General features: G+C 32.1%; 1 protein-coding gene across 1 annotated transcript; it reads left to right on the plus strand.

Annotated features, from left to right (window-relative positions):
• The first annotated feature begins 4 nt into the window (after window positions 1–4).
• On the plus strand, window positions 5–6913 carry LOC139985890 (uncharacterized). Its single transcript, XM_072000745.1, has 8 exons — window positions 5–559; window positions 1604–2096; window positions 2230–2326; window positions 2406–3115; window positions 3254–3433; window positions 3534–3796; window positions 3878–4614; window positions 4834–6913. The coding sequence occupies exons 1-8, from the start codon at window positions 513–515 to the stop codon at window positions 4896–4898; spliced, it is 2592 nt and encodes an 863-aa protein (XP_071856846.1). The 5' UTR covers window positions 5–512; the 3' UTR covers window positions 4899–6913.
• Window positions 6914–11792: the final 4879 nt, after the last annotated feature.

The raw sequence follows: 11792 nt of genomic DNA on the forward strand, positions 1-11792 counted from the left end.
AAAATGCCTCTTTATCGGAGATTGGAGCAGCAAGTGCCTGATGCCTTTTTTAACGCGAGCATGTGAACGGATCTCGAGACTCGACTTTTCGACTTGGAACATCTCGTGAGAATTAATGTACGCAGTAGAGACAATTGCAGAGGTGGAATTTTATTTTTAACGGGACGACCGTGTACTTGTTTACGCGAGGTTTTTGATGAACGTGTGAGTTGTCCGTTGACGCTTGTCGTTTTCACCGATCATTCGGTCGTGCCTGCCTCTGCCTGCTGCCGCGAATGTGGATACTTCATAGTGTGCTGTACTGCTGCTGCCGCCGCTGTGCGTTTGAAGTGCTCCCTACGGCTGATCGCCTTTGGATTTTAACAAGTCCTTCACATTCGTGAACGCTTTGAAACTGGTTCGTTATTGTACCAGACCCCGCCGTGATTGTCACTTGATAGCAACACCCGAGGCGCCAAAGCTGTCCGCATCGGCGCTTTCTTTAGCCCAAGTGGTATCAATGTTGTCTGGCAATGGTGTGTAAGGAGAACGTGGTATCATGGTTTGGGAATCTGTCCAGGTAACAGAAATATTATCAGTTTCTTCCCTAACTAATGCCATATTCTCCTTGTTCGGAAATGGATTGTTATAGTTCTTTTATTCATAGCGCTTCTTTTCGTTTTCAACTATGACCTCTTCATCCTTACCAAATTTCGAACTAACCAAAAAGAACATTCCGCAATTTCATCTTAATTTTATGTCAGAAATTAACATCAATGTATTGTTAAATAAGAAATTATATGGATATTGATTTTCATTAATGTTTAATTTACCCCATTATCGATATATCACTTTTCTGTTTATAATACAGGAGTACCAAGTATGGTAGCAACTGTTTTCCTCTAATTTCGTGTGTATTCAAGATATTATAGTGAATTAATAATTAAATCTTTTTATGTATATTTGTCTTAAAATGATAAAATACTACATATATTTCATATTGTTATCAACAGTAGTATCATTTACTTTTCCTGTTGAATATGGATGTTAATAAAATCTTATAAAGCATATTATTAAAAATCTCTATATTCAGTACCACATTATAATAGATTGTGTGTATGCTTTAATAAGGATTATAATCACATAGGCTGTAATTAAATTGTTATTCTGATACAATTTTAACAAGTTATAATTTAGTTAATTATAGTTATAATAATGTTGAATAATCAATATTAATTTATTATATCATTTTATTAGATTATTTCTAACAAATAATATAATTGTCATTTTTATGAGAGAAAGTTTTAAAAGAATTATATATTTTAGCATTTTACGTATAAATATGAATAGTATAAATTATAAAATACTACAATTTAAAATTAATATATTTTCATTCACAGATAAAAAGTTATTTAGAATTAATTATCTTTGTTGATATTTTTGATAATATTTTGTAACAATATTCAATCAATTTTATATTTTATATTTTTATATTTTTATATTTTTTAAGATATCAGTTACTTAAAACTATTTCATGCTCATGACAAATATTTTATTACAAATAAAGAAAGAAATATTTGTGATTAGTTCATTATTATAAAAAAATATATTTCTATATGTGCAGTTATAAACGCATCGATGTCATGTGCACGTTACTAAACATGTGCCTGCCATTTGAAGTACGATACCTTGGCACTTGTGTAGAGGATATTGGTAAACGGGACTACAATGATCTCCGTGACACGGAACATCATGCAAACAGTGCCACTGATCTTGCCGAGTTAACAACCTTAGGTGTGGCAGATAAACGCACACGAAGGAAACTTGCGCTCTACATGGCATTATTACATTCTTGTAATTATGCATGTGCTGTAATCTTGTACAAGAATTTGTCAAATTTTGACTACCAAGAAATCTCTAACCTATTAAATGGGACCACCTTTACACCGGATGATCAACCACTTGAGGAACTGCTCTTATTGTATACAATGGCTTTAAATCATCCAGCATTTACATATGAGCAGAAAAGTGTCTTTGGTAACATTTACATAAAGCTTCAAGAAGAAGAAGCTCGTCTGAATCTTTCAAAGTTAAATTCATCTTACAAACAAACACAAGTATGTATAATATTTATGTATTGAATGCATTTATTTATTTATTTATGTAATCTGTAATCTAACTAGTGTTCTAAATATTGTCTAAATATTTCATACTAAACTAAATGTTAATTTATATCTGTTTTAACAATAGGGTTGCGCACCATGTATGAATACAAACGAAAGATTAATAGACACAGAGATGCAAGGCAGTTGTATGATGGCTCCACCACCAATGCAAACTTATCATGGTAGTTTATAATATGATACATGCATACATATATGTATCATATATATATAAATATTAATATTTTTTTACATTATCTGTAGGAGAAATGACAATGAGAAATAATACCATGGTAACTGGTGTTCCCCCTGGTCTTTCCATGCCTCCACCTGGATTATGCCTGCCAACTCCAGAACAAATGCCAATGGGATCAGGTGGTGCAACTCAATACCTTCACCTTGGCTTTCCATCAGTAAATCACATGCCACCATGGACAGGTCAGGTTATGATGGGGAATCAACTGATGTATCACACTGGCGACATGTTGGCTTATCCACCTTCCCCCTTAGTCAGCCGTCAATCGTCACCATCCCAGTCTCGATCTCCTAGTCGCAGTAATTCCCCAATGGGTCGCAGAAATAATACAATGCCGCGCACCTCTTCGCAAGTGACTCAGTCTACTTCGAATACCTTAACATCAACCAGTGCCTCTAACAGTCAAACAAGCATCTGCAGCTCAAATGCCAATTCCCTTCCACCACTCCCCACATTGGGTACGAACAGAAGTCATCCTAGTCAACCTCCATTGCTTCCATCACGCTCTGTTCCCTTGTCTATCAGCAGTTCTACTACTTTTTCACGCCATAATAGCATCGAGAATACTCCTTCTACCTTAATTCCGGCAGCACCTCAATCAAAACAACCTCCACCACCACGACTGCGATCTTCAATTTCTGGTGATTCTTTACGAGAAACGTTAGGAAAAGAAATGCCAAATTTCAAAGGCAACTTGCAGAATTTTTCTCTTGACGAGGTGAGATAGTAAAGTTTTAAAATAGTTTATAATTACATAAAATATTTCATAATAAATTTTACTTTATATTTAGTATAAATATATAATAGAATATGTATGTACATTAATAAACATAATAATATGTGATATATTGTGCAGATCCGAAGAATGAGTGATGAGGACTTGAGGGAAATAGGATTAACACAAAATGCAGTAGGGCAATTACGAAGTATAGTTAAGAGTCAAACTACTAACGGCTTAAATCAAATTTCTACTGATAAAAAATTAGATAGTACTAGCAGCACAACACACACAGTTGTAGATTCAGTTGAAAATGAGGTAATAATTAATAATTTATATTTGATATATATTAAAATATTATTAATTTTCATTTAATCAGTGAAGGAAAATAGATGAATAACATAAAATTTTTATTCAGGCTATACCAGGAATGGAGATGTTGAATGATAATGGAAATCAAAGCAGTAAGTCAATGCCATTACAGGAACAGCATCCAGCGATGCATCATCATCATAATCATGCAGCTACACCTAATTTACGGCGATATCCTACTATGCCACCATTAGATCCTGCGCAAATACAAATGTATCCTGCACCGCCACCGATGTATGCTGCACAAAATGCACCATGCTACGCCTGTCTTACATTACCTGTCGCGGGGGTACAAAATCGATATTCAAGGTAGGAAAGAAAGTGTACAATTATTAATGTTTATCAAAGTTGATTTTTGAATTTTAAATTGACGATGTTAAAATATTTTAGGTGCAATGCTCAACATGTATATTGTTTAACACAATTACAAGCCTTGAGGTTAGATCCTGAAAACAGCAGGCACTGTTCACAGAGCAGTAGCTCTGATAGTACTGGTAGTAGATCTCCGCCAGAGACTCCTCCGGCAGCACCGTGGGTGAGTGGCAGTGAGAGCAATCCACCGCCAGTTACTGATCATCTTAGTTCTGCACCGGTACATTCTACAAGTGCAGTATCACATCCAGCATCCCAACAACCTATACAATCGGGCCCGGAAAGGCAACGTACTAGAAGAAATCAGGCACATGTAATGCGTCATAAAAATCAAATGGTGAACGGCGGTGGGCCACCGAATCTTTCACAATGCGTTTCCTTTCCCACGCCACCCTCGCAGTCGCAGGTCACGTATCTGCCACATGGTCATTTTCCGGCTTTGAGACCGAGTAGTGGTATTTATTCTAACTTCTCACATGGACCGTATGCAAGACCAGCTTATCCGACCACGTATCAACCGAATGGTGAAATCATGTACCAATATCCTGGACATCCATCCTCGGGAGGAACACCACCACCTCCGCCGAATGCAGCCGCGACACCTGTTCAGGCGCCGTATATGCCACCTACTCCGATTGTTACATATGCACCAGCTGCCGTCCCACCAACGAAAATTTCATGCTATAATTGTGGCAGTAGTAGTCATCTTGCAGTTGACTGCAAAGATCAAACCATGGAAGATCTTACCAAAAAAGGTAACTTAAAATTTATACTTAATAAAAACAATATTTATTGAATTTAATAAATTCCACATATTCCATTACGTACTGTAAATTCGATTACTATATAATACATTTTCAGAAATATATCTCTTTTATATAGAATGTTACTGTTTATAATTATACGCAAATGATGGGTAATGTACATAGGTCTTTTGCGGTAAATAATATTTTTTCTCTTATTTTTACTTTCAGCTCAATACCGCTTAGATTACAGTATAATGAAACAACCTGGAGAGTGCCCAAATTCTGACAAGTGATCCCCTGCCACGGACCATCCAGCAATTTATCATTATCATCATTACCGTAATTACTGTCACCATCACTGTCACTACTACTGTTACTACGATGCCGCCACAGCAATACAACCTAAATACCGTTCAAAAGATGACTGCTATCGCTCCTCATGCAAGTTTTCGGTGATTTTTGTAGACATCCCTTATATTCAGGATGACGATTTTTTAACCGAAGAAGTTTCGCGATTTGCGGTACCAGGTATACTTTTTACAAGTTCTTATTTATGATAGTAATTCTTAATTATGTAAAAAGATGTCGCGTCATGTACAAAGAGAAAACTGGGAGAAGCATAACGCAGAATGCTCTTATCTATGTTTTTAGAATACATTTTGAAAGGTTTGTGTTAGGTACTGACTCGTGTCTTACCAATGATACGTATGGACTACATATAAACACATACATACATACTCACACACACATTCACAGCACGCCTCAACCCAATTTCTCACTATTTCTCTAGTAACTAGCCATAAACGAAATACAAGAAAAAAGAACGCATTGTGCTCTGATTAGATGAAACTATCATGTTTGACTATATTTATCATTGATACTTTTACTTCTACTAGTACATCTACTATCACTATTGCTACTATTACTATTAAACTATTACTATTACTTCTATTATCGCTACTGAGCCACATTTTTATGTATACATATTTTCTCAATTCTTACGTGCGCAATGTTTGAACGAGTGCAAAAGTGAATGATGACAACAGAGTAAAAAAAGATAAGTTGAGAAGAGTAAAGGATGAATGCACATAAGAAAGAGAGAGAAAAGAAAACAGGAAAGAAGAAAAAAGGAAGAATGAAAGAACAACAAACCATAAGTGTTCGATCGTCTAGCTGCCTTTGCGCTCCTGTGTGTATAAAACTATAAATATACGCCGCTCACCACTCATTTATTAACTTATGAATAGTTAGTTAAATAACAATAATTCTCATCCTATTTATATAAATAGTCATGCAATCACGTGCAACTTAAGCAATTTTATACGAGTTTTATTGATCGCCCATCTTTTTTAAGTGTAAGCAATGCGTTATATGCGTTTAAAATCTCGTTAGTAAGTAATAAACAAAAGAAAGAATAACGACTTGAATATGTACTAGTGTTAGGTATGAGTGGAGTGGCAATCTGCGTTGAATTCATCTTGTCAACAAGTTGCTACTGCATTTAAACCAATTCTTAATTAAACAAACACCGTTAGTGAGTGTTGATCTAATTCTATTAAAGTGTATAATTTGGTAAATCTTTGTCTAGTTCCCATACTTACGATGACTTATAATTTTTAATCGTAAGATTCTCATACTATGCATCTGATCTATATGAAATAGATCCTAGATATTTAAAATAGTAAGGACTGAAAAGATATAAAAACGAGTGAGAGTGAGTTTGATATGTGTGACTTTAAATACACATGCATTTAAAAACTTCCTTTCAGTAGCTTCTGGATATAAAGAATTCTCAGGTGTTTTTTTTTCTTTTTTCTTTTTTTGGTTGGTAATGAATTATTTGGCAGCTAGTCAATAGCCACAAACATTTTGGGATTAATATTTTAGAGTTGTTATTTTGCAGTGATAAAAATTTGAAAAGAAGAGACAGTTCAGAGTTGATGATTTTCATATTACCTTTGAATCTGATTTAATAATTTTATTAAGATGATGATAACTTACTCTAATGGTATTGTTTTCACATATTATTGTATATAAAGTGAAAGTCGTTTTTTATTTCTAAACAATACTTTATTCAAATTCCAAAGAAAGCCAAAAATTAGTTGGGAAAAGTCGAAAAAATATTATTCATACTATATATATTATAATCTTCAAACATTTGTCAATTTTTTATAAGAAATTCGACTGTGTCGTAATTACTAGAGTCTGATTCGGTGTTTAGGTAACATTTATTAAAAGTGCCATTTTTGTTGAAACACCCAGTGTCTTCATACCGGTCTATTAAAAAAAAAAAAAAAAAAAGAATAAAGATTGAGGTTTATCTTGCCATTAGCATTAGTCAATGATGATTTTTAAAAACTACCTGAGAAAAGTTTCGAAGTGGCTGTGACTGATGAAGAGCGTGTAAAATTCACATTAAAGCTCTATAAATATTTTTTTTTAATTCCATAATACAAAATAATCGAATCCCGGTATTCGCGAGTACTTTGTTTTTGAATTAATATCAGTTGTAATTGGCAGATATTGCCTAAGCCAGATTTATGAAACACACACAAACACATTTTTGTATTTTACATTTTAAATTCAGATATGTTGCTTGACAAGAGCAAAAGAAAAATAGCGCAAAGGTTTCGTGTGTTTGTATGTGATTTGTCTACGAAACAAAGGAGTCTGAGTTTACAACATATATTTAACAAAAATATTGTAAATCTCTCGATTGAATTTTTCTGGTAAGGTCATCATTTGAGTCATAAATTTGAAATTTTCGTTCGCGGACAAATTTCGTTTTCGAAATTAAATATATTATTAAACTATTTTTAAATATAGGTCCAAATGAATGTGTTTGCATCTTGATAAATAATAACAATTCATTGTTGACCAAATGGTATTATAGTCACGATTAGTCGTGCTAAAAGCAGAAGCAATAGTATTATAATTATTAAAATATAACACTTTATTGCTGTTTACTAACTGTTGACATTGATAATCAAGGGAATATGTTTTAGTATATCTCAGATGTATGTGTCATTGGCAATAAGATGAATGCGATATTTTTTCTCTTAACTGTTAAGCAATACTTCTTAGCATAACAACAGTACATGTTTTTAAAAGTGAATATTGTATAGTATTAGTGTTGTAAGCAGCAATAAGGGAGTTCTGTAATTTTGTTGCTAATCTGCAATTATATATAAAAGAGAAGGATCGTTTTAGCAATAATGTCATGTTTAATGACATAATATATTACGTAGTTATTTAACAAAAAATTCTATTATAAAGAATGTAACTAAGGAATTGTCGTTTTCATTGCATCGACTACATTCATTTTAATGTATTTCATCAGTTTGATATGTTCGGTTGAGGCGATTGAAAATTTTATGGAAAATATGTATCTCCTAATTTTTGTTCTTATTCGAATTTTCTTAATAATATCGTTGTTGATAATCGTCGTCGTGGAACGATGAGGAATTAATTTCATTAGCTATATCATTGTAGGAGGCTGTCTGCTTTGAATCAAGACTCCTTTGTTTAACAAGTACCGTTAAGTACGCATTTAAATTAATGAAACATGTACATAGGTGGCAGAAAGAAACCACTAAAAAAATTGTGCTTGATGCAATAAGTGCGTTATGTTGTTCAAGTTTGAAAAAAAGTTCAAATGCTCTTGATCAAATCAGTATTATACGGAAAAGAATCAAAAAGTCAAAGAATCATATCACTTGAACAGAAGCTGTAGAGCAAGAGCGTGAGAGATTAGTAGTAGTAATTATAATAAAATGATAATATTAGTATTAACTATAATAATTATATTAATGATAAATTATATGTATATATATTATATATGTGTATATATTATATATAATATGTATATATTATATATATACATACATACATATATATATATATTACCACACACACACACACATATATATATATGTATGTATGTATATATATAAAATAGAGATGTAAACTTTCTGGAAAGATTTGATCATTTTTCAAATGAGAACTCCTTTCGTTTTTAGGAAATGCAGACAAATATTTAAAAAAAAGGGAAAAATGAAGGAAAAAAAGTAAAAAAACAAAAAAGAACAAAAAAGGCAAAAACATTGACTCGGATGTTGTTGTACATCTTTAATATGTAATTTTGGTTGTTTTCTATAATAATTATTATCTCATACTTTAATTCTTAGTTTCAGCAATAACTGTTTGTGTTACTAATCTCTATTAGCACTTCTAGCTACTGTTCCTAAGTGTGTTTCTTTTCGCTTCAGTTAGAACTCACGATTATCTTTTCTCTTTCCTATATGAATTTATTGATGAAATTAGACTAATGATAACAATAAATTATAAAGTACAAGTAATTAGCCATCTTATATTATGAGAAGCAGCTCAAACGTCTCAAAGCTCGCGTTTCTGGTATATTAAGAGAAAAACGTGCAACACGTATATTTTATATCGTAATGAAATTTGATAATATCGAAGTAAAAAAACTTTCTCGACACTTTACATCTCTAATGTTAAATGAATAAAATAGGTTGTACTCAAGTGGAATTATAAAAAGTGAAAAAAGAATGTAAAAAAAGACTAGAGCCATGTGTATCTTTTTTTTGTCAAATATTTTTGGACATACAGGGGTGTAATTGGGCAGCGATTAAGATTGTACAGAGAAAGTTAACAGAGGAGGTAGAAATGAAAAAAATCTAACGAAATACACATACAGGTACATCTATTGTACAAACAGAAATACCCAAATATACGTGTATATGCAGACATATATCAAGATACCGTCGGCATAGTGACTTAAAAAGCGCTTACAATTACGATGTATGTACATTTGCTGCGTTTTGTGACCGATGCTCGTTATACAATAATGTTTGCATGAGGTGATGATCAATGATTCGAAAAGTTTGCCCGACTACCGAGACTTACGAAGACAATACGTGCTTTGGACGAGAACGAAAATAAAATATAAAAAGTAAAAAAAAAAAAAGTGGATAGAAAAATAGCATGAAACACAAAACGCGATACATTATGGATGAGAGTTGCCATTTCAAAGAAATAGGAACGAGAAAAAGACAATGTCGTTTCTGGAATGGAAATTGTGAAAAAAAAAAAAAAAACGAATCAAGCGGGGTAAAGCGTGCTGCTTAACGGTTAATGTATAAGTGTAATTATTATTATTTAAAGAAGAATAGAAAAATACAAAAAAATTTAGGAGGCATTCTGTGCAAAAGTGAAACTCATTCGGTTTTTGTAGTCGGTCGCTGATGTGAAAGGATCAAATTTTTCGACAAGTAATACTGTTATTGTGGTACGATAAAAAGTGTAATGGGTGAAAACACACAAAAAAACAACAAATTTGAAAATGAAAAAAAATCTGTACGAGGGTTTGTGCCACTCTACGTCATGTACATAAGAATCGGTGCGAAAGAGGAAGAATGTATGATACGTAAGTATGTATGATATATAGTGTGATAGAGGAAAGAAGATTTACATACAAATATGTGATGTGTATATACACATTATATATATACATACATATATGGAAATATTGAGATATATTTGTAAATTCTGTTATTTGAATGCATTATAAATATTTTAACCTCCTGTAATGAAATATTTAATAAAAAACGTTACCAACCAATCCGTCTACACTTTTAGCCGTTGTGTTTAGGATACGAGCGTCTTATGAAATTGTACTTTCATTTATATGCGATAGTACAAAGAAAAGCTGTGTAAATAGACACGCTTCTGTAGAGCAGTTACGATTATTTTGCGATATTACCGACAATTATTATCAAATTTGTTGTAACTCTTTGAACAGTAACATTGTTTAATACACATGATTTCTTTACTAACATGCGATTATAAGACACGATAGGACGTAATGCCATTTGTAAATAAATCGAGAAACTGGTTAAAGTATACTCTTAGTCTATTCTGAAAAATGTGATGAGAATCTAGCATTTAATTATAGATGCACCGCTTAATTCGTTTGTATAAAGTATAATATAGTTTAAATTCAGATTCGATTGAATAGTACAAGATACGCCAAGATTATTATTTTAAAAGATACGTTGAAGTAAACTTTATAAAAATGTTGCTTTTTTATATACATACGTACATTTCTCCAGACTTCTATATAATGTTCACACAGCAGGAGCGAATCCACAAAACAAAACAAAAAAAAAAAAAGAAAAAGAAAAAAAAAATAAAAAGAAAGATTCTAATTGTAAAAGGTCTAAATCTTTCTTAGAGAGTTAAACGAAGTGATCCGATGCATTGCATTTGCTGGATGGGTAATATATAACGATAATTACATATTGTGTGCTGTAGACAAAAATTATAGTAATTTGTAATACAAATGAATTGAAGTAAATAAAAACAAATTAAATGTATTTTTTAATGTCGTTAAAAGTAAAACTAATAAAATATTCCGCATAATAATTATTAAATAACTAACGATTCAAGTTGTTTTGATAACCTACATTTGTTTCATTGCAAAACATTATTTTTTCAGCTTGTCGTGTTTGTGCAATCGAAGAGGTAATATAATAAGCAACGCAATAACGCCGATGTTTTGTTCTTTTTCATTTAAACATTATGATCACCTATTTAAATTACTATTGATAAAATGTACAAAATTCGTATCAATATACGTACATACGTATGTTGGATTTCTTTGCTGAAATTTGTTAAATTCGACATTTCCAGTACAATCGATCCACAGGACTTCCGTTATGTAAGAATGTGCATGTATGGTAAACTAAGCGGTATAGATACCGCATTATAGTTCTACATAAAATAGATTTTTATTTATTTTGCCTTACGTAGACATTTTTATTATTATGTTTTCATATCCGTGATTTTTCCATATTAAGACAATCTTTCGTAAAACTATGTAAATGGATTAAATGAGGAACTACAAACGATAACAACTGAAAAATTAGATCAATTTTATCAAGGGACGTATATCTTATATTGAACGTAATTCGTGCAATATATTTTTGTTAAGGTTTTATTATAAGCATATCGTAACGAATGATTTCATTATATATATCGTAATAAATGATTTGTTTCAGCTATAATAGTACTTAATATGCTTGTATCCATTACGCGTTATCGACATCTACACGGATGTGGTGTGGCGCATCCGGAGAAGTTCGTTAAATTATTACACAAGATCCTGC

This window comes from Bombus fervidus, chromosome 3, assembly GCF_041682495.2.
Source record: "Bombus fervidus isolate BK054 chromosome 3, iyBomFerv1, whole genome shotgun sequence".
Lineage (NCBI taxonomy): Eukaryota > Metazoa > Arthropoda > Insecta > Hymenoptera > Apidae > Bombus > Bombus fervidus.

What these genes read in the sequence shown, in the direction of transcription:
- LOC139985890 (XM_072000745.1), top strand. Translation starts at nt 513, where the DNA reads ATGGTGTGTAAGGAGAACGTGGTATCATGGTTTGGGAATCTGTCCAG. An exon ending in TAGATTCAGTTGAAAATGAG is followed by an intron (nt 3,434 to 3,533) that starts GTAATAATTAAT and finishes ATTTTTATTCAG; the next exon opens with GCTATACCAGGAATGGAGAT. An exon ending in GGAAGATCTTACCAAAAAAG is followed by an intron (nt 4,615 to 4,833) that starts GTAACTTAAAAT and finishes TTTTACTTTCAG; the next exon opens with CTCAATACCGCTTAGATTAC.